The 27,002-nt window shown below is 40.3% G+C and overlaps 2 protein-coding genes across 2 annotated transcripts; both read right to left on the reverse strand.

The window, feature by feature from the left end:
• Window positions 1-2,150: 2,150 nt before the first annotated feature.
• Window positions 2,151-9,283, reverse strand: caiap (CARD- and ANK-containing Inflammasome Adaptor Protein). Its single transcript, XM_026159336.2, has 4 exons — window positions 5,907-9,283; window positions 5,609-5,792; window positions 4,845-5,067; window positions 2,151-4,762 (listed from the first exon to the last, which is right to left on the reverse strand). The coding sequence occupies exons 1-4, from the start codon at window positions 7,072-7,074 to the stop codon at window positions 4,013-4,015; spliced, it is 2,325 nt and encodes a 774-aa protein (XP_026015121.2). The 5' UTR covers window positions 7,075-9,283; the 3' UTR covers window positions 2,151-4,012.
• Window positions 9,284-9,870: 587 nt separating this feature from the next.
• On the reverse strand, window positions 9,871-11,983 carry jun (Jun proto-oncogene, AP-1 transcription factor subunit). The gene has a single exon (XM_026159791.2). It carries the CDS (start codon window positions 11,600-11,602, stop codon window positions 10,619-10,621), a length of 984 nt encoding a protein of 327 aa, XP_026015576.1. The 5' UTR covers window positions 11,603-11,983; the 3' UTR covers window positions 9,871-10,618.
• Window positions 11,984-27,002: the final 15,019 nt, after the last annotated feature.

The raw sequence follows: 27,002 nt of genomic DNA on the forward strand, positions 1-27,002 counted from the left end.
CTAAATAAGGCAACATTGTGCCATCTCATTTCAATATTTATGTGAAAAATAACCACTAACCACTAACTAAACAAAAATACTTACACTGAAGGGTGGTGAAGCCGTCCCAATCGAGGTAACACATTACATCCTCAAAACTAAAATGCTCAACTTTTTTAATGTGTCGTTTACATACTTTTTCATAAAGCCTGACAAGATAACTCAGCATGATAACTGATTTTGTGAAAAATGATCAATATACAGTGACTACTGTAATGTTTGGGACAAAATTAGTTTTTTTTGTTGTTTTTTTGCAGTTTTGCCTCTGTACACCACCACCACATGGATTATAGGTCAAATATATGTAAACAACCATATTGTGATTGAAGTGCAGACTTTCTGCTGCAATTCAAGGGAAAAATGCATTAACTATTTTAGAATTGCAGCCATATTTATACACAGTTTCTCATTTTCACAGGCTCTCCTCTTCCCAAGGAGGCCCAAATCACTGTCACTTTATAAGGACCCTTGATTTTTATTTTATTCAACTTAAGTGCATGTGTAATTTTTTCCATGACAAATTTTTCTATTCTTTCCTTTTCCTAATGCAAAAATGGTATTGCAAAATTATGTTAATATATTTAAGACATGCAAAACTTTACTTTCACATGATAAAGTCCAGGGGTGGGTAGAAATAACAAAAGAACCAAAAAACGACCTGGCCCTAAAAAAGTAATATTTCCCAAGAAACATATTGCAAATAAGTAGCGACTTACTATCTGAAGTTGAGGTGTTGAATTTGTATTTTATGGATTTTCACTGTAATTATGTCATTGTCATTTTAAATGTGAGACCCAAAAGAGTTGCAAGCCATGCAAGCCATGCTGTGGCCATCATTAGGCTGAAAACTCCAAATAAACAGAGAGAGAGCAACAGCGCTGGAAGTGGACGAATAAACAATCTGGTGCATTGTTAAAATGAATGAATGACTGCACTGACCAGCTCAGCAACACTAAAGGGGCTGAAAGACCACAGAAGAAAACCAACCAAAGTGGATGATGATTTATTTCCATAATATCAGCAAATACAGAAGCTGTTTGTGTGCAATTTTTCCACATAATGTGTCTTCTAACTAAAGGTCGAGCTGCTGCATTTCCCAGAAAGAGAAAAGAATGAAAGATAACTTAATTCAGAGATAAAGAAATAAAACAAGAAGGAGCAGAAGAAGAGCGTTTATATATAAAAGCAAGGATTGCTCAGTGTGTTTTGTAATGTCTTCATTTTTAAATCAAATATTGGATCTGTATATGATGTGAAGTTGTTTTTTTTCTGTTGTGAAACATCCTTAAAAACAAACTAAGCTATATCACCTTTGGATTATTCAAATTCTCAGCAGTTTAGTGCAGGGTAAACAGGTTAGTTTGCCATATTGTGGTGAATCTATAGCACTGAGCTGTTCAAGGTGGGAGTTAGGATACATCAAGAGTAGCAGAAATGTATTTGAATGTAAGCTGATTATTAGATTCCTTCACTGAAGTTAACCCTTATACCAGCTGTATGCTGTCTTGTAAAGACAGTATAAACAGAATGCTGCCAGTGTTCGGGATGGAGCTCCGGCAACATAGCATGGGAAACGTGCTTACATCTAGCTGAATTCAGCTGTGCAAATCCACAAAAAGCAGCAGCATAACTGCAAAAAAACCTACTGGAGCTCGCATTAGAAATGATTGTGAGTTGTGATCCTTCCCCATGCTGAGCCACTAAAACTGCTCTCTCCCCACCTGTTCCCCACCTTCATCCCTGGCTGTAATCATTTTTCTGGCTCCCTCCGGGTACTCTGGCTTCCTCCCACCGTCCAAAGACATGCAGTTTGTGGGGATAGGTTAATTGATTAATCCAAATTGTCTATAGGTATGAAGGCGGGAGTGTGAGTGCGAATGGTTGTCTGTCTCTGTGTGTTAGCCCTGTGACAGACTGGTGACCTGTCCAGGGTGTACCCTGCCTCTTGCCCCATGACAGCTGGGATAGGCTCCAGTGAAAAGGATAAGCGGAAGCGAATGGATGGATATTATTTTATTATGTTACAGCATGAGGTTCAGTTAGCTTTGCACAAAGTTCTACAAAAGGGTACTTTTTACTTTCTTACTTTCAGTACATTTCAGAGCCTGAACTTCTTTTTTTTTTTACTTTTATTTGAGTAAATAAGTTGAATGAGTACTTCAGTACTATGACTGGAGTATTTTTCTTAACACAAGTATCTGTATTTTTACTGAAGTGAAGAACGCCCGTGTCACTTCTTGTGTCAACAACAAACCACTTGTTTTCAACAACAACCTAAAGTTGCAGATATCATAACACTTCCTTCCTGCTTTTTTTTTTTTTTTTTTAGATTTAGAGATGGATTAATTTAGTGTCAGTAGAAAAAGAGTTAGGTATGCTTAAGTTATACCTACATAGCTTATATATTTTGATATAACAAAAATATCTTGGCATCAGAAACTAACATTTCCAAGCAGAAATAACTTCCAGGGGTTTGCATTACTGTCAACTATTAAGTTTAGTTCAACATTACTTATAGTGGACCAATTCGGCAGTCTTCAGGGAACTTTATGCTCCAAGCTAAACATGGTATACAGAGGAATACCCTCTATTCTCTTCCCTGGGTGGATGGGGGGAGCAGAAGCTAAACAAAATATCTATGGAGAAACAGCAAACATTACCAGATTAGAAAATGCACAAACTGTGCAAGGGACGAGAACCAAAGCTAAATTGTGTCATTTGCAAATAATATTCTCTAAAATTGGTTTGCTTTGACTCCATCAACCAATACAAATTATTTGAAAGGCAATAGATAGACTATTGTGACTTAAGTTAATCTTTTTTTATTATCTTAGATATTCTGCAGTCCTTTTCTAAAGGCCTCGGAGAGCTCTGTAGGTCTTGGCATCACACTACCCCAGACTCTCAGCAGCTTCACCAGCCTCTTCCTAAGGAGGCCCAAATCACTGGCACCTTATGAGGACCTTTGATTCATATTTCATTTAGCCCAAGTGCATGGGTGTACCAACTTTTTCATCACTAATTTTTCTTTTCTTCTCTTACTGCAAAAAGCTATTGCAAAATAAAATTAATATTTTTTTTGAGTTTGAGTCCCATTAAAGCTGGCTTGAACTAAACTTTAACAGTAGTAATGTGATGGTCTGAGGCTGCTTTACTGCTTCAGGACCTGAAAGACTTGCCCTAATTGATGGAACCATGTACCAGAACTCATTCTTGCTAAAGGGGACAATCATAGCTTCTGAGGCCAAAAGCTTGGGTTTTCCTATTACGTCAAATGATATTTTTATAGAGTATTGTTCAAGTAGGCCACCTCCATATACAGACATTAGACCTTTACTTGTCCAAAAAAAACAACAACAAACTGAAATAAAAATAAATAAATGGAGGAATAAAATCGTTATTCAGCTTGCCATGTGCTCTATTCTTATGAAGGATGTGGTTCAAAATAGCTGTCACCAAGCACTGCTGTCTTTCTGTGCTTGGAGTTTGACCCAACGCTTGCAAACCCAGGCTTGCATACAATTTGCATAACCTTTAAAGAGGATCTGCAAAGGTGTAAGCTGGGCTAGATGCTATCAACATACTTTCCTGTATGGTCGTTGAAGTGACTAACTCTAAAACCACAGGTGGGCAAAAAGAAGCAATGGTTAGATTTTTTTTAATGCTTCACCACAAAAAGGTATCAGTCAGCTTAGCCGAAGGTGTATTCGGTAGAAGGTGCTAGGAAAAGTCTGAGTTTCATTTTAATCTGGATGAAAGTAGAAGAGCAAAAAATAATCGACCTTTAGGTGCATGCCTAAGAATAAAATATGAACAGTTGACTGCAAGAATACATAGCAAACAGGAAGAAATACAATGAATCAAGAGCGATATATGCAAAACGAGAAAAATATAACCAAAAATAAGAGAAAGACACACACTAGAGAACAAGTTGCAAAGTGCTTGGATCAACATCGTTCACAAATTATGATGCTTACTTCATAAGAAACATCTTCCTCTTGAGTAAAATTGCAGTGTTCTCATGCTCTGGTGTGTGTTTAGTTTCTGCAACTTGCAATGGTGTCTTCCCTATATTATTTTTAGCCTGCAGATTGGCTTTATTCCTCCATCCTACATTTCCAGCTTGTCCCCAGTTTACAAGTATTTTCATTACTTTGTGGTGTCCACCACGTGCAGCACAGTGCAGAGGTGTGTCTTTATTGTGATCTGTAGCATTTATCTTGGCCCCAGCTTCCAGGAGCCGCAGAGCTACACTATCATGTCCCTTCTCAGCTGCAGCATGAAGTGGTGTTTTCCTCCATGCATTCCTGTCTTCAGTCCCCTTATTGTTGAGCGGCTGAAGAAGGGCTGTAACCACACTGACGTGCCCACCAGCTGCTGCGTAATGAAGAGGAGTGGAGCCATCCATGTCTCTAGCTCGCCTCTTTGCCCTGTGGGAAAGCAGTGAAATCGCCACGTCTACTTTTCCCTCCATAGCAGCCAGGTGGAGGGGAGTTTTTTTCTCATTATCAGTGGCATCTGGGTCAGCTTTGGCTGACAGCAGCAAGTCCACCACACAACTATCTACCTGGGAAAAGGCTGCCCAGTGCAGGGCTGTCCTCCCCAGCCGGTCTTTGACTCCAGGTTCTGCCTTGTTATGAAGAAGTTGGATCACTGTGTCTGTGTGACCCTGCATGCTGGCTATATGCAGAGGGGTCAGACCATCCTGGCCTACTACATTTACCTATAGCAATGACACACAACTTTGCATTAATATACTGAAAATCTACAGAACTGATAGCAACCGTTAATGCTTTGACAATTACCTGTGCTCCACCTTTTAACAGCAGACCAGTTATGTCAGGCCCATCACATTGAGCTGCCAGGTGGAGAGGGGTGTGGCCTTTAGCTCCCTTAATGTTTGGGTCCAGTCCTTTTTCTAGCAGTGTGTGCACTATGGGCTTGCTACCACTGCGAGCAGCCAAGTGCAATGCTGAAGAGAGGTCAGATAAAGTAGCATCCAGTTTTGCATTTTTTGCTACGAGAACACTAGAATAAAAAAAGCCAAAATGTAAGATATTACATATTTGGCTTAGCTGCTAAAAAAAATACAGAAAAGGGACAGTTAAAATAGATGCATATGCTCTGCACCAAATATGTACAACACAACATAAATGATGATATATATAAAATTAGAAACAAACATGGAAAATACATATTTGTTATAGAAGGACAATGATGAGCATTTTGCCTTTTCTAAACCCATTTGTGTCATTGCGCCTGTACAGTCGTGATTTTATTGTGCTATTTGACTTGGACCAGCATCTGGTGCCACAAATATCTCACTGCTATTTTTTTTTAACATATACATAAATTATATTTGTGAATATAAACATTTATGAGGCAGGGTGGATTTTATAAAGGTAGTTAGACAGTGTTCTTCTTATTCTAGTATGTTCTTTAAGTAAACTACATAATTACGTGATTCCCACAATGATATGATTGATTTTGTTGAAATGCTCTTGAGTGTGAGTGTGAAGGCCTACGGGGGCTACTTTATTGCCACTGAATTTATTTTGAAAGAGGTCACCTGAAGACTTCTGAGTGTCCCAGCTCAGCTGACAGTAGGAGAGGCGTATATCTGCGACCGTCGCGCATGTTCACATCTGCTCCACTGTCTATCAGTGCACTCACCGCACCATCAAAGTTCATTCGAACAGCTGAAAAGAGAGCAGAGCCCAGGGCATCTTTGTTCAGGACTCCTCTGGCATTAGCTGTGGTTTGAACAAAACTGACCGTGAGCTTGGATGTTTTGCAGGTTTATTCTGTATTTGTGTAACATCTCAAAAACAAAGCAATGAATTGAAATAGAACTGGACCAAACTCACCAAGCAACAGCTGGAGAATTGATTCTTGATGAAGATTAATGGCTTCATATATGACATCATAGTCAGCTTTAGCCCCTGCATTGAGAAGGACAGTCATTGTTTTCTCATTGCTCTCCTTGACTGCATAAAACAGAGCTGCTTTGTTATGGCTGTTTAAGGCATCAACAGTGGCCCCGCTCTGCAACAGCAACTCAGCCAACCTCCAATCATCTTCCATGGCAGCCATGTGCAGAAACATATTCTGTCTGTGACTTTCAGACTGCCTGGCTTCCTCCTCCACCAGGAGTTTTACAGATTTCAGATGCCTATTTTCTGCTGCCAGGTGAATGGGAGTTTTGCCTTTCAAATCCAGAGTATGTATAGGGGCCCCAGCCTTCACTAGGGTCTTCATGAGCTCTGTGTGCCCTCTGCTGGCTGCTCTGTGAAGAGCTGTGTGGCCAGCGTCATTCTGGAGGTCCAATCTAGCCCCTTTTTGAATCAAGAGCTCAGCGATGGATAAATGCCCATTTTCTGCAGCTACATGTAATAGAGTTTCTTTGGAAGAATTGACAGTGTTGATATCACTGTCTTTTAACAGCTCCTCAAGTAATAAGAGATCCCCTTTTCTAGCAGCCATGTAAATGAGGCTTTCTGGTTTACTTTGAGCTGGTGTATGCTCTGATGTTGCAAGTACTATGGTACCACTTCCTTTCTTTGTAACACTAGATCCTTTTTTAATCCTTTTAGTATAAGTTCTCTGGGTTCCAGTTTGATCTGTTAATTTTCCCCCCCATTCACAATCTCTCTCCAGCAAATACCCAATCAGCTGTCTCCTGTTATCTTGAACTTGCTCGTTCATACTCCTTACATAGGTCTTGATTCGCTGGTATAGTTCAGGTTCTGCCAGCATAAGACACGGATGGAAGAATTTCCGACATGCTCGTTCACCTCTGGCCTCCAGGATGTCCAGGACCCTGGAGTTCTGATCTTTATGGGTCCTGATGGACAAAACAATAGATCTCCTTGCTGTTGTCATAACCCCCTCTGCAACCAAAAGATTCAGGAGATCCTCAGTATGTGAGATACCATAAACCAAATCCCTTCTCTTTGTCCGGATCACATCCACGGCATAAGGGTTCTTAGAATTTGATGCTGCATGGCTTTCAAAACCTTTGACATTATTCCACATTTTAAATTTGCAGGAAAATAAAAAAATGTTCCTTCAGCCTTCATGCGCCACAGTTGTTAGAATTTGTTGTTCTGATTTCTGTTTGTGTATTTTGTACCATATTGCTTAGTAAAATACCCCGCCCATAGCAACTACAACAGACAGAAGCCTTTCACTGTACAGATTCACCCGGCTCAACCTGACCTTTGTGCAATTACGCGGTCAAGTTTCCATTAGATGCAGTTAATTGTTTTATCTAGTAATAGCACTTCAATCCTCAATCACTGTGAAATTATTGTATTAGTATTGTATTAGTAAGAGGTGACAAGAATAATAGCTGTGTAAAAATAACATTGTTTTGCATGTTTGTGAAAGCGATAAAATAGATAATGGTGTGTGGGGGAGAAGAAAGATTCTCCCTTATGTCTGAATCACTCTTGGCCTAAATGTCAAAATCGGTTTGATATATAATAATGACAACTTTTGATTTCCTTTTATCATTTGATGAAGAGATATAGAGCTATTAATAATATTTATGAGTAAAATTAGCAGAAGTTTTATACCCTGAAAGACACTCCCCCAATACAAGTACAGTTAGACTTTATGCAGCAGAATGCTGCTGCATAAAGTCTCATGGAGACAGTCTAACAGTATTTATTAGCATGAAGCAGCATGTTTTTGTATAACAATCCATTTTATTTTATAGATTAGATGCGTAAATTAAAGACTCTATAGTGTGACTAAGGGAGTGGCTGAAGCCTGTACTATAATGCAAACATTTGCGAAGTAACTTTAACTTTCAAATACATGTAAACTTCTTTAGTAAAAATATACATATGCCCCCTTTGAATGTGGGGAAGTTTAGGTATAAAATAGCCTGGATACCAAGCAACTAGATCGATCAACATATTATTTCTGTTCTATTGTTCCTATTATCATTTATGTGAGCTGTTAGTGAACTATTCTACAGAATGCGGATTTTGTTAAAGAACGTTTGTTTTTATTATGATCTCCTGATATTTAACATCTAGACGTCTGCTTTTAGTCGCCCTTGGAGTCATTTGATGGATTTGCCTGTTTAATTAAGTCCGGTCTATTCTTTAGATTACGTCTCAGGACACATCGTATTATGCAAAGAGGAGATTATGTAGTCAGTCGATTCACTTCCCGTAATAAACGCCTCCTCGGTCCTGACGTGGGTCTTCCGAGCGTTCCCTCTCCTTATATGGCAGGGGAGGGCACTGCTTTCCGGAATGATGTCACAATGCCCCAAGTTTGAGAAATCAGAGCAGATTTGTAGAGAAATCGGGATTCCTGAAGGAATAATTAAAGGGAAAGGGAGAAAAGTGTCTATTTGGATATGTCTCCCACAGAGATTGTCTCTATTAAGGAAAAATAATACAAACAATTAAAACAAAGACAACACCTGAATTCCCTTATTTGACGTGTTCAAACAGGTTGTGTTATAAAGATATTTGATGTTTGTTTGTATATAAAAGAATTAAAAAGCAAACAAAAAATAAAATCGGAAAATATAAAGATTGAAAAGAAAGAGAACATTTAATATTCTGTCAGCCTTAGCATCACAGTGTGTCAGAGACTTCGTTAGGTTTTCAGTCAACAACCCGTTCTGTTTTATTTACACTCTATATGACAGTCTCTATTAATTTCCACAAAAATTAATATCTGATAACCCGATATAAATTGCAACAGATCTGTGGAGATTTCGAGCACTTCAGGCAATTTCACCGGTAATCCACCCCAATGTATGTCGCCCTCCAGTGTTTCATTAAGAGCAGCACACGTGCTGATGTCCAGCAGTATTTGAAAGCCCACTCCTTTTATCTGCTGTAGGCCACGCCTGAGCTGCACCTGCTGCGTAAGCATGAACGAGACTCACTTTAATTGCTGGGTTTAGTGAAGACATCAAGAAAAAAAATTTACGCCTGTATTTTTATAAGTGAAAAATTTGACCCCCCCCCCCAAAAAAAATCCCAATTTATTTCAAAAGTGCTCATAACATATTTATAGGCCCACATTGCTGTACCGTAAATAAGTTAAAGAATATTCAGCACTTTGAGATACTGAGCTCCAGGCTTGTATTTTCTTTTTCCTTGTGGTTAAAGCCATCACCACAAAGCCTTTGTTTGGGTTATTGTTTGTTCTTTTAGCTGGTACTGACTGAAAGATGACTATGTGATTAAAAAAAAAAGACTCACCATATATATACATAATCCCACCAAGCCACAGTTTATTGTATTAATTTATCCCATACAGAGATTTGCACTTCAGAACCTAACACTTCTTTTTTTTCTTTGACATGCTGAAACCTTTTTGAATACTTACAAAAGGACAGAGCAATGGTGAATAACTGAATGATGAAATAGCAAGGGAGATGTCGTATTAATCAAATCAGTTCCAGATTTCTTAATTAAGGGTTGCACACCTTAGCCTATTGTGACTGAGTGTTACATGATGTGAAAATGTTACTTATTGCTCAAAGCAATGGGAGACTTTATAGGGCAGTTACACTTTTCTTCTTCTGAGCCTGTGTGAGCTGAGACACAAAAGTGGAGATCGCAAACTCTACAACCCCAATTTGCAGAACTGGCCTCCATCAGGAGTAAGTGAGCCCGGCCTGCCAGCTGAAACACAATCACTCAGCTTCAATCAATACCAGTACTAATGGAATTTAGCTTGAGGTACTCAGCACTAGCAGCTCTTACAACATGTTGCAACATGTTTTATTGTTTGACTTCTTCGTGGCACACCCACTTTTTATGTCACACTCTTACAAGTACACAGAGGCGATGTTGCTTCATTTTATCTGGTTTATTTTCTTAAATATTGATTAATTTCTTAAGTGCTCAGAAAACAAACATAAAAAATTATACAGTATTCTTATTACAAATGGTAAACATAAGTACTCCAAGTTGATCTTATATACATATAACAATGAGTGAAACCCCATTAACAGCTTTAGAAAAAAACAAGTAAATCTTGAAGCTTTTCTAACTTAATTTCTTACAATTAAGAAAAAAATGTACATTGTACTTTAACTCATGAGTCAGGCAGCATTTGTTGCAACTTTTCAGCCGTTTAGAGTTGACCAACACGCCTAAAAAGTGAGGCCATTAATTATGGCTACAGCAAGAAAAGTCTGTATTGCGTGTGATTTAAAAAAAAAAAAATCCTCTAATACTGAGTTTTTCCATTGATGGTCATGATGAAGTCCATGCAGGGCTCGGTGTAAATCAAGAAAACGTCAGTCCTGTCCAGTTCTGTAAAGAAAAACAGCACGACACAGAAACAGAAGGGGTTTCTGCCTGTTGCCATGTCCCTTCTGGTTCATGGCTATTGTCACAGTCCTGAGCCCATCTCTAGGACGCGCCACTGGGGAGCGCGTGGCACTCAGTTTGGTACCGTCCCCGGTCCCGCCAGTGTCGCGCCACATCATCCCAAATACTGGAACGATTTCGGGAGTCGCAGACACTCACTACCACAGGAAGCGTCCTATTCTTTCAACTACAGTCTTTTCTCTCTCTCCTCTGTCGCTGACACCACCTCAGAAGGTCTGGAGCTGCTGCGTTAACATAAGCTGGCACCCGCTGTTTACGTGGTTCATCACCTTCTGCTTCAGCTGGGCCACCTGCTCGCGCAACATGTTGGCGGTGGATGCGAGCTCGGAGTTCTGTGACTTTAGGGTCTTCACTTTCTCCTCCAGCCTTGAGATCCGCTCCAGCTTCCTCTTCCGGCATTTGGAGGCAGCGATGCGGTTTCTCATCCGCTTTCTCTCAGCCTTGATGCGCTCCTGACTCTCCATATCGATTGGAGAAAGAGGAGGGGTCTCCCCTGGCATCTCGGGCACGGTTTGGGGCTCCTCTTTGAGCGCAGTGAGCCGGGGGAGCTGGGCAGGGGAAGGCTGGCCGTAGATGGGAAGCTGAGGCGGGGCAGCAGAGAAGGACATAGTGGGGGCTGAGGTGGTGTAGTTTGGTGCCGACACGGTACTGATGGCCGGGTTGAAAGTGTTCAAGTCCTCATAAACCGGCGACTCAGAGCGCATGGCAGCATTGTTGTTGTATACGGTGGCACCGGCAACAGATGAAACAGGCGGCAGCGCAGTGTTGACAGTTGCCGGTGGAGTCGAGGTGACACTCACGTTTGTTGTGCCCGGCATGTTCTGGTGGTGGAGCTCAGCCAGGGCGCGCACAAACCCCTCCGCGAAGCCCTCCTGCTCGTCAGTGACATTCTTGGGGCACAGGAACTGGGTCGGGGTCGGCGTGGTGGTGATGAGTCCGTTGCTGGACTGGATGATCAGCCTCTCCAGCTCCGGAGAGGCCAGCTTCAGCAAACCCACGTCGGGGGAGGTGAGGATGTCGCCAGCTTTGGCGCGGAGGTGAGGTTTCAGAGCGCTCGGCGGGTCGGTGAGGTTCAGTGTCATGTTGTGTTTCAGCGCTTTGGGGTTGCTGTATCCGTAGCCGGCGTTGTCGTGCTGGGAGAAAGCGTTGAGTGAGTCGTCATAGAAAGTAGTTTCCATCTTGGTATACATAGAAGAAAAAATAAAACAAAAACCGAATGTAGCTACACAGTCTTCTACAAAAACAGCTTTCCGTCCCCCCTTCTCTTCTTCCTGGTTACCGAGGAGGAAAACACTGGTTTCCAAACGTCCTCTCTGTGCGTAAAAACTTCCAAACTTTGAGAGCGCACTTTTCTCGACACAGGAATCAGAACTTACTTCTTTCACCAAGCGATGGTCGGTTGTTCTATGTTGAGTGGAAATTGTTCACAAAGCTTTTGTCAAAGTATCCAGACTTATATTGAGTCCGTGAATGAAAAGCGCCTCGCGGCTCTAACTTTTCCTGTCAGCCACCGAGCGTCTCCGGTGTGCTCACCGCTTGCGTGTGTGTATACTCTGAGCGGTCCAGCGTGGAGGCAAACCTTATCTGCTGCCGCTGCCTCTCTAAAAATAACCATGATGTCATGACGGGGCTCTCCCATTGGCTGAGGGGCGTGTCTCTGAGGCGGGGCTGAGTCCTCCGATAAGGCGCGTTGCCTAGACGACCACCACCCAGAAGATTCTTAATCTCGCGGTGGATTGTGGGATGAGGTAATGCTGTAAAGGAGAACGTAAGCGCGCTGCATTGTGGGATGACGTATTGTTTTTGAATATTTGGTTACCCGCTTTACTGTCAGTGGCGGGACAGGCAGCGATCAGAGCAGCGCGTCCAGACCTCAGTCTCTCTTATTACGATGATTTTGTTGTGAACCAGCCCAAATACTCATCTGCTAACTTTTACTGTTACTTTTATTTATGCCTTTTTTTATTTGCTTAAAGTTTTTTGCACACATGGAAGCTTTTCATTTAGTCGTTTAGAACCACGCGAAAGTAAAAATAAATCATAATATATGATGAATTTCATCAGGCTAAACTTTTCAAAGTTTCTATGACTTTAAAATAGATGATACTATGTGGAGAAGTGATATTTTCCTTCAACACTCAAACTGCTTGAAATTAAATACTTGTCTTTTTATATAGGGTAAGAAAGGTGTATGCACTCAGTAATAGCTCTGGTTTACTAATAATGATAAAGAATATATTGCTGAATTTGAGACAAAAAAATCAAAGTTACACCTGACTCATAATATTTTGTAGCAGGCCTGTATTTGTTTCTTGTTTTTATCAGTTTGTAGAGTTTTATTTAATTTTATCTATGTTACTTTATAAAAGTAAATAAATTGTTTAAAAAATAATAAAATAGGGTGGCTTTAAAGTGTTATATATAGATTATTATTATTATTTTTATTTTATTTTATTTTTTACAAATTGAACTCTTTTTATTGCAGGTTTCTTTGTAATTAACCTCATTTCTTTTGTTTTTGTTTAAGTAAAACATGGATAATTCTGAAAACTTACAGATGAAATCACCGAAACCCTTTTTGTATGAACAAATTACAGCTTATTTTTCCATGTATATGCAGACTTGCGATGGAAAGTCTTTGTGACGTTTTACTTATTGGTCTCGGAATATTATGGTGGTCTTGGGTTGGTGGTCCCATATAATTTGTCTTACCTAGCACATAGACACACCCTGCATTTCCTTGTGACTGTACTGTGTACGGTAAATGCTGAGGGAGTTAAAATTTGACACCTAAGAAAGGTTAATATAAACACAGACATATTTAGTCACAATCCACCTAGCACTGCACATTCTGGGTGGATTGGCATCAACCAGTAGTCTGACATTTCAAGACAACTGTCTGTTGATTCAGTCATCAAGAGACATGTTTTAATCAAGTCTCTTGCTTCTGCAAAGATGGCACACTGCAAAGCCATATTTAAGACCTTTTATTTCTGCTAAAACTGCAAGTTGTTAAAGAGATCTACAGACGTCTGTTTGTTCTCATAAAGAGCAAGTATATGTCCTATTATCTGTGTCAGGGTGTGTAATTAGTGCAGTACACTCCATTGTCCCATGGCCCTTGGTCAGAAATCAAGCTGGTTTAATGGCAGGAGGTTAACTGGTGTGTCTTATGTGTCTCCCCCACACTCCCACTGTCTGGGTCATCCACTGCCCTGCCAGCTTTACTGCACACTCTCTCCAGCACATCCAGTCTAAATATGTCCCCCTTGTGTGACAAGTAAATCAGTCCCCTGGCGCTAGCTGGCTCAGAGAGGCACCTAAGGAGGCTGAACTGGATCATAAAAAACCACCACCGTCTGACTTTTTATGGCTGCTAATGTTGTCTTTATGTACTGTTGTATGTGTCAAACTCGGGCTATTAATAAAGTCAAATATAATCTGATCTAACTGGTTGGCTTAACAGATCTTATTTTGTTTCAGTTATGAGACAAATTGCTTTTCTTTAAGGCGACGGGACACATTAGGAAACGCTTAAGATGAGTTTTGCAAAGTAAATTTATGCAGTGTTTCCTATTATGTTACGTTCTGTCAGTTTCATTCACTGTTTTGTAGTTTCATAACAATCACTCTAGTAACAAAATAAGAGGAAGCAGAATATGTACGAGTTCTTTAGATGCCTGCTTACGATGTTCAACCAGCACATTCTGAAATATTTATCCATCTTTGCTCATTAATCTATTCATGACTTCTTTTCATTTAAATTAAAGCACACACACACACAAAAGAAATCAGTGTTCTTGTGGTCGCCACCAGACAGCAGGGATCCATGTGTATGGCTTCACCCATTGTCCTGAATAGACGAATTAAGTTAAGGCAAAACATATGATGTCATTTAAAGTTATTATCTCATTTAAATTAAAGTGCTTTTAAGAGTCAAATCCCATGGCAAAAGTCAGGCCTTGGTGAATTCTGTTTTATATACTTTCAAATGGTGTTTAATACAGAACCCTTAAATGCTTCAATATGACTGAAGCCTGGATGAATGAATTGGGCCTGCTTTTCTTCCCTGGTTGCCATGCATAAAAAGTTATAAAGGGGTAACCACAGCATGGTAGTTTGCCAAAGTGATTTTCTGTGCAGGAACGTATGGGATAAGTACCCATACATTTACCATAAGAGTAAGAAATCATGTAGTTGGCTGTTCCCGGACCTGGACATTTAGGCAGCAGTGGATGCAAACATCAAGTAGCCATAATGGTAACCATAAAAAATATATAATGTTTGACCTGTAATTTTTACATGCACTTTTGCAGTCATTGTTGAGCATATTTAAAGATTAACATCCACAGTTTCTTATATGATTTTCCTCATGCTCACTAAAAGAATACATGAATATGTTAATAAGTAAATTTAAAAAAGAAAAAGAAGCAAAACAAAACAGAGGTCATCAACATTTTTAAGTGAAAAAAAAATAGGATGTCATCGTAATATTTAATCCAGATGTGAAAACAAAAACAGATGTTTATTTATAGGACAGATTTTACAGAAACACTTTGTTTTATATGCAACACAAAGGCCAGAGACACTTTCCTGGCTGCTTCTGGGGTTTATTTTCAAGATAAAGAATCAACATTGTCACACAAACATGTTTTTTTTTGTTGGTTTTTTTTTTTGTCTTTCTTAGTGCTTTGTTCCTGCTCAGCTGCATCCTGTCCCGAAGTGGTACAATTGTGCCTTCTAAGTTGCCTCGTCTTTCCTCTGGTTAACTAACCCTTGCTGCTTGCTCAACATTTGTGTATTTTATCATAACCTTTTCCTCTCCGGTCTTTCATTCGTATGTTTCACCCCCTACATTCTTACGGTACCTCTGCGCTGTTTTCCCTCTGGACTGGATCACAGATGTCCTCCTCACGTATCCCCCCACACTTTGCTTTTCTCTTATCATTCTCATCCTCCTCTCTCACTCTTTCTCTCGTCTCACTCCTATCAGTGGCCAACCAGGCAGCAGGATTTCCCCTGTGATGGAAACAGGCTGTGGCCTAATTGTATTGTTACAGCAGCTCATTTCAGTAAAATCTCAGACTGCTCTCCGTGTTTGTGTTGGTATCAGTAGCTTAAACTGAAACACTGGCCAAAGCACCACACAGTGAGAAAGAAAAGCACAAGTGCAAAAGCAGTGAAACGTTTTAGAAACTTTTGCTCTTTACGTCAAACTGGGCATCCCTCGAGATTTGCAGGGTGAGTGAGAGACAAGGAGACAGACTGTTGAAGCGTTTGAGACAGTGCACAGACACAATGGTCTTACGCTGTGAGAACAATTGTTGTTTCAGCTGCTATGTGACGGAAAAAAGCACCCAGCTGTGGCGATTGTGTGTGTCCTGCTGGACTGTAAGCAAGCTCGCACATTCGGCGTATGTGTGTAAATGTCTGGGTCTGTAGACTGAGGCCATCATAACACCTGAACCACACAATTAGAGTGCAGTAAAAGTGCACAAAAACACTGATCAAGCAGATAAATCAGTTGATAAACATGCAGATGAAAAGGAAAGCTAAACTTTAGATCCAAATGGCTGAAATATTCAGCTGAAAGTAATGGATTAAAGAAAGAGCAAGCATTTGCTTTAGAGTACAGATCCAGCTCTGGAGACTCCATGTGGTAGTACTCTCAAATGGACCCGGTTTACAAAGGAACTGAAGTTAAAAATGATCACAATTAAAATATTTCATGCACAGTTTCTTTGGGATTTTGAGGATCATGTCAGAAACTTTAGCTTATACTTCTTGAGAAAGTCATTTACTTTATTTTAAGGTATGTTTAGGATCTGTATGTTGTTTTAGAAGCCATTCTATTCAGCTTTTACATGCATTGTGATGTTTGCCTCCAGGATTTGCTGGGGATTAATTTAATCCTTCCATTCCATGCTACTGACTCCACGATCCATGCAGCCCTGTCCTCGGGATTTGCAAAGGTGTTGCTTTTATACATTTCCGCACCCCTTTTCCCTCAAAACACATTTGCGTTCATTGCACGCCCTCTGAAATTTCATTTTACCATCATCAGTCTACAGGACTGTTTTTCAGAATGCATCAGGTTTGTTTAGACTTTTATTTGCAGAAGTCTGGATGGAGAATTTTGGGTTGTGGATAGTGGAAAGTTTTTCTTCTGATGATTCTTCCATGAAGGTGGCACTCTATTTGTGCAGGTGTCGCTGCTCGGCAGAACTGTGCACCACCACCACAGAGTCTGCTAAATGTTCCTGAGGGGCTTACTGCTGTCAAATGGGTGCTCTGACTTTTTTTTTAAGACGTCAACTTGACCTCCACTGTTTCGTGTTTGCATTATGAACTGAGGAACCAGCGTCCTAAAAATATGTTGCTTCAGCTCTTCTGGTTTACCGGCATCAGTTATTTAGTCAGTTTAATTTTGTGAGGCTTAGAGGAGTCTCGACGGTGATAGTTAGGCAGACACAGCATATAGTTGAGGACACACCGTATTTGGAAGGCTTTGAAATTTGCTTCGCCTGGACTTTTTTAAATGATAACTGTGAACAGATCATAGCCCAAAACAAGCCATTCAAAGTTTGAGATCTTGCTAAAAAATTTCAGAGAGATAAAATTTTCTCAGGACCTTTCCCCTTAATAATACACCAATTTTGGTAAATATGTTGAAAAGAAGGTCTGAATTCTGACTTTGGGTCATTTGGGGAAAAAAGGTTAATCTTTTATTTACATAATTGTTCAAAGTAACACAATTTCTAGTTTTGGTTTCCAAATTTTGCAATGCACATGGATGCTTAATTGTTAGATTAGACGTAACTGAGTGAATTTGAAAAATAGATCAACTTGAGCTATTTAAGTTTATGTTATCTGTCACAAGGATGCCAACCGCTAATTTACTGGTTTAAGAGTGGACAAACTTCACTACAAAGTTTAAACTGAACCGAGGCTCTGAGACAAAAACAGTGGCACAGTTCATCATCCATAACAATGTCATTTTCCCCCTCATGCTCTCCTTTGTTAGCCTCTGCGTCTTTATCCTAGAAAAGATCTCCCCCCCCCCCCCCCCCCACCCCCCTCCTTGCTTTTTTTTTAACCACCATTTGAGAATTATGTTGGGTGCATGCACACTTTCACGTGGACCCATCTTTACACATGCTCATAGCTCTTACACGGTAATAAGATACCGTGGCAGCAATTTTTATAATGAAAGAGGAAAGACAGTGCTAAATGACAAATGTCCCTCTTTCCTTTCTAGATTTACAACATGGAGTAAAGGAAGGAATCATTGTGTTTGATTATTACACACACTCAGACACACATTGAATCTCCCAGATTGATGTCTCTTTGTTCTGCCCTTCCCTGAGTGTACAATGACTGTTTGATGCCGGACTTTGACGGGGATTTTTAAGGCGCCGTTTTAATTAATTTGCTCGTAAAATCAACACGATTCCCAGCAGCCTCTCTGGCACCCTCACACTCAAAGGACTTTATTAGCTTAGCCAATTAATCGTCGCTAACTACCCTGACTAATCACATCTTAGATTTATTGGTCAGAATCATATGGAATATCGATTGGCTCTCCCTCATTTTGACCCTTTCAGATCACTGTAACTCACTCACAAGTGTGCGATGACGTCATTGGGTGAGGGTGGGCACACTGCAGGTTCTCAGAGTTGACTTTTTCTTTACAGTTGCTCTTTTACCACGGCCAAAGCAAAAGAACAACTCCAGTGAAAGGGTTACATACTGAGATTTGTATGTTTGTAGGGGTGCTTGTCTGTATTCATTTTTATTTGTTGTCTCAGAGTAATTCAATCTATGAGAGTGAGCCTGGGCCTCATTATGTAAATTAAATAACCTCATCTAAAAAGAAAGGCAGAGTGAGCCGCAGCAGGTCTCTTTCATTTTCTCTCCACGCACGTTTACACACGCACACACACAGACCAAAAAAAGGGCTTTTTGGTACTGTATTATTAGGTTGTGTGCAAATGTGCAGTGTGTGCCTTTGTGTATACTCTTGGGGACCTGTACGAGTCCTCAGCTGGCTCTGTTTGGCCTGTAACAGGGAGGTGAGTGTGTGAGTGTGTCACCAGGGAAAATGATCGATAGCTATTAAAACCCACCAGTGCCTCAGTCCAGATGGAGCACTATTAGTGTGTGTCCGTGTCCATGTCTGTGTCTGTGTGTGAGCCTTTTTAGCCACGATCAGGCACTGTGTTTGTACAGGTGGGACACTATAAGGCAGCAGTGCTAACCTGTTCCACTCCATTTACTTCTGCAAGCTGGGGGAACCTTACCCAACCGCACAAGGTGCGTGTGTGTTTTTGTTTTAGTATGTCTCGAGCTGCATTTGTGTGTTGTTTGTGTGTAGAAGTGTGACTGGGAGGTTGTCAGCATGTGTTTGGACTTGCTGGTTATTCCAGCCCGGCTTTTCAGAGGCAATAAAAAAGTAGAGGGAAGGGGGAGGGAGAAGAAGGTAGAGGGAGGGAGAAAGTGACAGGACTGAGCGATTGTTTTAAGCTGAGCAGCAGTTTTAGCCTGTGGGTGAAAGAAGGAAGAATGGATGTTTGTTCTTTTGTATTTACTGAAGAGGAAAGAACATAAATGCAGGGTTGTCAAAAAGCTTAAGATAAATACAGAGTTACTCAGAGCACAGTGAATGTTTTGTTTAAATTATATTCAGGTCTACCTGATATATATATGAATATACGCTATCTCTATCTTGCTGAATGCTCTCCTATGAAACCAGAGATGTGCAACAGTAAAAAGAGACTCTCTTCTCTCTGTTTTCATCTTCCTCTCTCTATCTCTCATGGATCCACACATGTACAGGCCAGCACATTAACACACTCCAGCACATAGAGATCTTTCTCAAAACACTCCTCTGAGACGGCTATGAAACCTGATCATAGATCAATATTGAGTGGTATTATGATTTTAGAGGAGGAGGCTCAGACTTTGATCGCTCTTTGGCTGTTAACGATGCTGTATTAACACTGTAGCAAATACTTCAGTCATATTGGCTTACATGTGTCCATTAAAATGACACTCTAGACCACCAATTTAAATTTATTTTAAACAGAAACATAAGCATTTTAAAGCAGATAGTAAGTTTCTATACTGTAAACTTTCGCAAACAGCCACCGAAGTTGGAACAAGACAAAATTACAATAAATAATAAAACACAGAGTAGCAACAGCAACATGACAGGGTAAGTATTATCTTAGATAAGTTGCTTGTCATACTGATGTGGCAAGATCTGCAGTTGTTCTGAGGCTAGGTCCAAAGCCAGGTAAGCTCCCACAGACTAGAAATTAGTACTAAGGGCCCTGAATTAAAGCAAGGAAATATCTCCCACACTATTACACCACAACCAGCAGGCTGAACCGTTGATACCAGGTGGGTTGGATTCATGAAATTGTGACTGTGGCATCAGAATATTGCAGCAGAAATCAAAGCATTTTTCCAAACTTCTATTCTGTTCTGTTGACGGGAGAGGCAACCGGAGTATTCTTCTGCTGCTGTAGGCCATCACAGCACATCAAACCTTCATGGGTGCTCTCCCAGAGAACTGGATATTTTCTTTGATTTTCTCTGTAAAATGTTAGAAATCGTACCCAAGTAGAGCAGCAGTTTCTGAAATATTCAGACCAACCTGTCTGATGCTCTCAGCCATGTCGCATTCAAAGTAATCTAAATTGCCTTTCTGCTCTTTGCTGGTGCTCAGTTTGAAAAATGTCTGCACGCCCAAATACACTGAGTTGCTGTCAGATTAGATATTTGGATTGGCAAGTAGGTGATCAGGTGTACTGAATAAGGTGTATATGTTGTCTACAACAAGGTACAGAAAATGTTTTGGTGTCTATAGTTAATTTCCCTGTTAATGAACCCTATATGTCTGTCATTGGAATTGTATTAACTTGTAAGATTATGCATGATTAAGGGCGTGGTAGCTTAATCATTACAGTGTGTGCTGACACTGATTTCTATCATCTTCATCAGTTTATTCTATATAAACAGATTCTGCATATCATAGGGAGAATCTGTAGGCGAAGGACAAAATTTTAGCAGCAGAAACTTTCTTCTCTGTAGCTTTGGTTGCATGAATTAGATTTACTAAAATGCTCAGACAGCCATTGGTTATTGTGTGATGGTAATTTGGTTTTATAACAGTTTTTAAATATTTATTTGTATTCCTAAACAATTACTGTTCAATGAAAATACATATCTTGGTAACTACAGCACAATTGGTCAAGAGAGTAATCAAAGGATTCACAAATGACTGATCTGGACTTCTTGGCCATGTTTTTGATTTTTTGAGTATTTTTAACCAGCAGACCACCCAAGAAGTCTTTCCTCCAGTGTTTACAGTGCGTGGAGCTTGTGGGGATGAACAAAAGCTCTACTTTCATTTTTATTATGTTTGCACTAATTAACTGGAATCTGTGTGTCTGTGCATTACAGACATTAGAAGATAACGAATTTAATGCACCGAGTGTTTCTTCTTCACTCACGGGTGCTATATAAATAAAATTAAACTGAACTGAATTGAATTGAATAATAAAAATTAACAAAACCAAATGATATCAGTGCCAAATTTTATATACGGTTATCAGATTATACGATTGGGGAAACCTGCAGTCAGCTGAGACTGAAGAAGTCACTTGGATGAGTGACAACACGTTTCTCCTACAAAACGCTATGTCCAGATGAACAGAATCAACTTTTGGAGATTTACTTACCTGGATGATTGAGCACGCATCAAGACGTGAGACTGTCAGTTTATTGAACTGAAAAATTGTATAGCTTTGCATTCAATTTATCATTTTTGTTTCTCAAAGGGATAAAGACTCCCAGAATCTATTTTGTTCTTTTTTGCATTGTTAACTTGCCACAGTGTGCGCTAGTAATGGAGCATTACATTTCCTAATTTGATCACCTTGCTGTATGCATCATCATATATGGTGACAGCAGACAGCAGAGAACTGGGAGAACATGGGAGATTTCCCTCCTTTGTGTGTGTTTAAGGCTAAGTTGGGTGAATCTGAGGGAAGCAAACGGCCTCCATAGTTGAGTGACAATAGTTTGTTCTGTTCGCCATGTGTTGCTCCACTTGCAGCTGTGTGCAGCTACAGATACCTGTAGCTTCCACTGTACGTGGTTATGTGAACATGTTGGTATTTCCACCCTGCATTTACCAATGTAAAGTCAACAATGAAAGTCACAGGCTGTCTCTTTTTATTGTTCAGCCCTGTTGTGTGTGCGTTTTTTTTTAATGATAACTTTTTGTTCCCTATCACGGCCGTCATTCCTTTTCACTGGGTGTTTCCTCTACTTCTCTGGACTCGCTGGTATCGTGGTAGGGATTTGCTAATAAACACGACGGTTGTCCTGTTGCCGTGCCGACAGAGCAACAAATATTTTGGAACAATGTAGCACCTTCCACCAACATTCCAGGATCTGCTGTTTTGGAAAGTCTTTCTGTCAGTCGTCTTTCTCTTCTCTGTCCTCGCTCTCTGTTAGTCTTCGCTGCCTCCTCCTTCTCTCGCTGCCTCCCCTTAGATAAATGGACTCTTTGTCTGCTGGTAAAATGAACTTGAAAACAGTAGTTGGGACAAGTGGTTTTGTCTAACAGCAGGAACACACACTATGACTGGGCAACAGCACAGATCTGGGACATCAGCTGCTTTGTTATTATCTGCATCTGTACTGTACAATTTATCTGAGAGTGACAGTTATACCAGATAGAGGTATATGGATATGCAATTTCATGCTTTTCTTGAGTTTAGGCTGGGGAAATACAGCATCACTACATGGGGTATTAAAGGGTACTTCAGATTTAAAAAAAGTCAGTACATTTAATCCAAGTAGTTTTCTTGTAGTGTTACCTTTGAGTCTACTAGAATAGAAGCAAGCTATTTTTTTAGCTCCTTTTCCTCTGTTAAGCCAGCTTTGTTCTGATTGGCTGCCCCCTGCAAACCGAATATTAGAACAGTAGGTGGGTGGGGCTTCTGTGCTTACAGCTTAAAGAGTTGTGCCTGAGATGACACTGCTCTCATTCAAGCTGATGTCAGTGAAAAACTTTATGATTAGAGCAGCCCAATACCTGAGCATCCATTACTTAACTCTATATAAAAAATATATATATAGTATATTTATATAAAATTCCATATTATGACATATTAGGACATTATGACTCTTTAATTATCCTTGTGAAATTCTTAAGTGCTGCTTTTCAATTTTATGCTACTTACTTTTTGTACATTTTGACAGATAGTGCTACAATAGAGACTTGATGGTTGAAAATATGAAGTCGAATGTTTCCAAGGTTATAACGTTGCAGTTAGGCCCACCTTTGCAGAGAGCTGGAAATACAAGCATATGGTATGTAATGACTTCGAGCGAGGTAAGACTGAGATGACAGATGAGAACTTCCCCTAACTGACATGCTGCTTCGATTTCATTTCGAGTTTTCCTTCCTGTTCGTTCTTTTTAAATTTAAATCAGTGTTGGGCGGCTCTTTGGTTAATCATTGCATTACCTAGCAGAGCAATACTGGGTTGCTGGAAGACAATCAATTCCTTGTGCACGAAATCTGAAACTTCTTGCATGTTGTACACAGCTGGTCCCTGAAAGTGTGCCCGCTTAAGGATTTAGATGCAAGCTTGCACATATACTGTGCACCCATGTCAGATCAGTTTGAGGAGTACGTGCTATAACTTGCATGCACAAACATTTGTAAGTGTTGTAATGGGCAATAATGCAGCATGCTGATGGAAGCCTGAAGCAGTGGAATTCTGCAAAATTCCAGTTCATCTGGTCCATCTTGTACAATTCATCTAAAAGTGTTACACCATGATTTTACAAGTGTGTGCTAGATGAATTTTGCTTAAATGTGCAGAAAAACAATGTATTCTCTGTTTATTGCTGTACAGAAGAAACAACAGTGACTGTTCTTGTAAACTGAGCTTTTTAGCATCCTGTAACTGCTCAGGCTACAGAATTTATGGGATCAATGCATCTCATTTTCTTTGGCTGTGTGGGGTTTGTTTTGTTGTTGTTATTGATGTCCTCTGTGTTTTAGGACATACATGCAAGTTTTCTTGGTGACCTTAAATCTGTAGGAGACCTTAGTTTATGTGTCTCTAATTAAACTGTGTTTGCAACCTAGTCCAGTAGGAAAATGAAGGAGCTTAATGTCTACCTACTTCCTACAGAGTTGACAGAAGAGATAGTAGTCTTGCAATATGCAGCATTAGTGTGCATTTATAGTTTGTTGTGCACACTGGCTAATTCTGTGGAATGCACTTCCAGCCTCTCTACCAATCAATCAGTATTTGCTCAGTGCAGACCGGGGCACTCTGGCCGTGAGAAATCTTTCACAAATCACCTCTCTACTTTAGCACACTTATGTATGCACATTTTTGTGCATGTGTTTGTTTCTACTAGTGTGTGTGTGTGTGTGTGTGTGTGTGTGTGTGTGTGTGTGTGTGTGTGTGTGTGTGTGCGCGCGCGCGTGCGTGTGAATATGTGTGCAGTCAGACTGGTTTGTCAGAGAGAAAAAGAAACACGTCTCAGCCGAAACTAACTCCGATACATTCACATGTAGGCACACACTGTCCATGTTTCACATACAAACACACACGAGTGATTGAGAGAGCAGTAGAATTCCTGTCTGCACTTAAAGTTCTCCCTCTGTCTCAGAGGGTTAAGGGCTGCAGCACTTATCACATACTGCGACTGTGAATGCACATGCATGTGTGTGATCGTGTGTGTTTGTGTGCATGTTTGAGAAAACACAGACTGACCCACGGGACTTGCTCAGGCTGTATGTTTTGGCTCTGTCAGGCAGACCATTACTATGGCGTCGAAGGTCAGGTGGTCTGGCAAAAAGGCCCAGATATATTTCTGTGTTTGAATTAGATATGCTGGCTGATGAATAATCTCACTGGGAAGTAGATGTGCACTTCCTTAGTTGCTAGTTGGGTTTGTGGGACTTTCAGGACCAGCATGTATATCTTTTAACTGCTTAAAGGTAAATCTGTAACGAGACAATTCACCCTGGAAGTTAAAGCTTCTTCTTGATCCATCAGCTATTATTTCCTTTGTATGCCATTTTGTTATCGCTAAGATGTGAAATAACAGGGACAGGGACATATGAATATATTTATGTCCCTGTCGTTTTCGTTAAAATCACCTTGATTTCCAAACATTTAATTATGGAGTTACAAGAGAGTGACAAAGTATGTTTTCATTACTATTGCTATTTTCTCAGTGTTTGTTTGGCATTTCTTATCAGATCATGATTAATAAGAAAACTTGAGGTGATTGATCACATATAGCAATGCAACAATCAAAACCAAATACTAACAGTAATACTATTAGTTTGATTAGTGGGATTTCTGGCCGACTTTACAAATTCAAGTTGGGACCCATCCTACTTTACCCAAGGTGAGCGTGCTGAAAGGCTAATATTACTTCTTCTTCTCTCAGCTCGTTCCCAATTCTTCAGTGTTTCAAACTGGTGCTGTTATGCATTTTAGCTGTCTGCATTAATAATGAATGTTCAGAGGCCTCCGTTTCTCTCTTTGTTGTTTCTGTCTTTTTAAATCCAGGTCAACAATCATGTAAATCCTTGGCGTTGAAGGCCTCAGTGGTGCTTTGCAACACTGACTGCCTCACAAGTTTCAGCACGCAAAGGTAAAAGGGCAGATATTATCAAAATAAACGTCTTGAACTTACCTAAGCTTCTAAAGATATCTGGAAGCTGTATTTGATGCTATCTTTTAATTCAGAAAAGATGTTCACTTTTTGTCAGTGTTTTTCTCCTGTTCTTAAATGGGATCATATTTATTCAACTTATAGTTGGACGTTTTTGATGAAACACGCTTATTCAGTGTTCTGGCAGAGAGTTAGATAAGTTCTTTGCCTCCAGGGTTTGAGTTAGATTAGCTAACAGGCTCCTGGCAATAGCTTCCTAATAACTGCAAATATTTGCATCAAGCTGTCTGCAAAAATTGGCAGAAGACTCAGAAAATTCAACAACTCATTAAGAAATTCACATTTATTAATAAAACATGGCGCAAATGTAAAAGATACATTTTAAAACATTTTGTGTCCACTTGATGCACCTGTGACGGGAAAATAAACTAAAACGTGGTCATTTAGACTATGATTGTATTCTTTCTATTAGAATGTGTGCAGGTTGTAATGACCTGCTGGATGTCAGAGGTTGCAGCTGAAAATAAATGCCGTATTTAAGTTTTGTCAGGACATCAGCTCTTATTTGTGAAAGCATTTGAGAAAGTAGTTAGTAAGTAAAATGCACGTGATTTACATTAATTGCAAAATTGTGACTAGTCTGCCAAGCCCACATGCTTAAATGGTATTTCCACACTGATGTGCATTCAAATGGGCAGTGGAGGAAGTCATTTTGGTGTAATAGCAACAAATGAGTGGGCTAACTGGCAGTAATTACCCATTGTGCATGTATGTGTGTCAGAGTGGGTGAGTCTTTGACAGGTTGTACAGACACCAATGATAACACAGCTGTGTCTTATTCCCCTGGGTCTGGGAGTGATTAAACTGAAACTGAATAGTCCCCTTTTTATTATTGCCTTACCATTTTTATTTAATATTTGTCTTATATTTTAGCTTTATCTGCGCTCATGTTGTTCCTATTGTTCTCCGTCTGTCTTGCACGTGGGATGGAGAAATGGAGAAAGAGATGGAGGTGGAGAGAATGGACAGACGTCACTGTCAGTCGATGTAGGAACAATCAGACACTCACACACTTTCATTCAGCTCATCACAAGCGCTGCCTTTAACTGTCTGGGTGCCATGCCGGGCAGCAGTGGGCGTGTGACGTTATAGGGGGAGTAGGATTCCACTCTTTGCTCTTGACGTACGTCCGCCCTCAGCCACGCTTGTGTGAGTGTTTGTGTTGACGTGGTACTGTGAGGGGACGTATTTGTATGTGTGGTTTTGCAGAGCGGAGAAGCGAAACCAGTGAAGCCTCAGAGCAGGCACCATCCTCCCTGTATCAACCAGAATATAAAATACACAAATCGAAAGAGCTTCATGTCACGTACAGCCACCTCACAGACCTGCAGTATCTGCTGGTTATTTTGCAGCAACAATTACAATCTTGCACCAACAGCAGAAGTTATAACCATGCTAAAATAAAGTTTATGGATTGCATCTTGACAGTGACACAGAGATATTTCATATGAAGAACACAAAATGTGAGGAATGCACTGCTACCCAGAAGACCAACCTATTTTGTCAGTAAACCATCACACTGGCATTTTACAGTGCCATGCCAGTTTTGGGTAGCATTCTGCCACAACACTTAACAGCTGTGTTTCTGGTATCTTGGACATCACTGGCAAAAAGACAGGCCCAGTAAAGCATAGTTATGCCTTTCGAGAACTGCAGGAAGGACTTACAATACAACTACTCAGGCTGCTTCCTTTCTGTGCAGAGGCTCTGAAAGAGAGGCACAGGGCCAATTTCTCCTCCCCTCGCCTGAGGTGGGGTTTTTATAGTGTTCTGCTCGAGAGTTTGGGAACATACAGAACAAATAGC

Source organism: Astatotilapia calliptera, chromosome 23 (genome assembly GCF_964374335.1).
Source record: "Astatotilapia calliptera chromosome 23, fAstCal68.1, whole genome shotgun sequence".
In the NCBI taxonomy this organism is placed as follows: Eukaryota; Metazoa; Chordata; class Actinopteri; order Cichliformes; family Cichlidae; genus Astatotilapia; species Astatotilapia calliptera.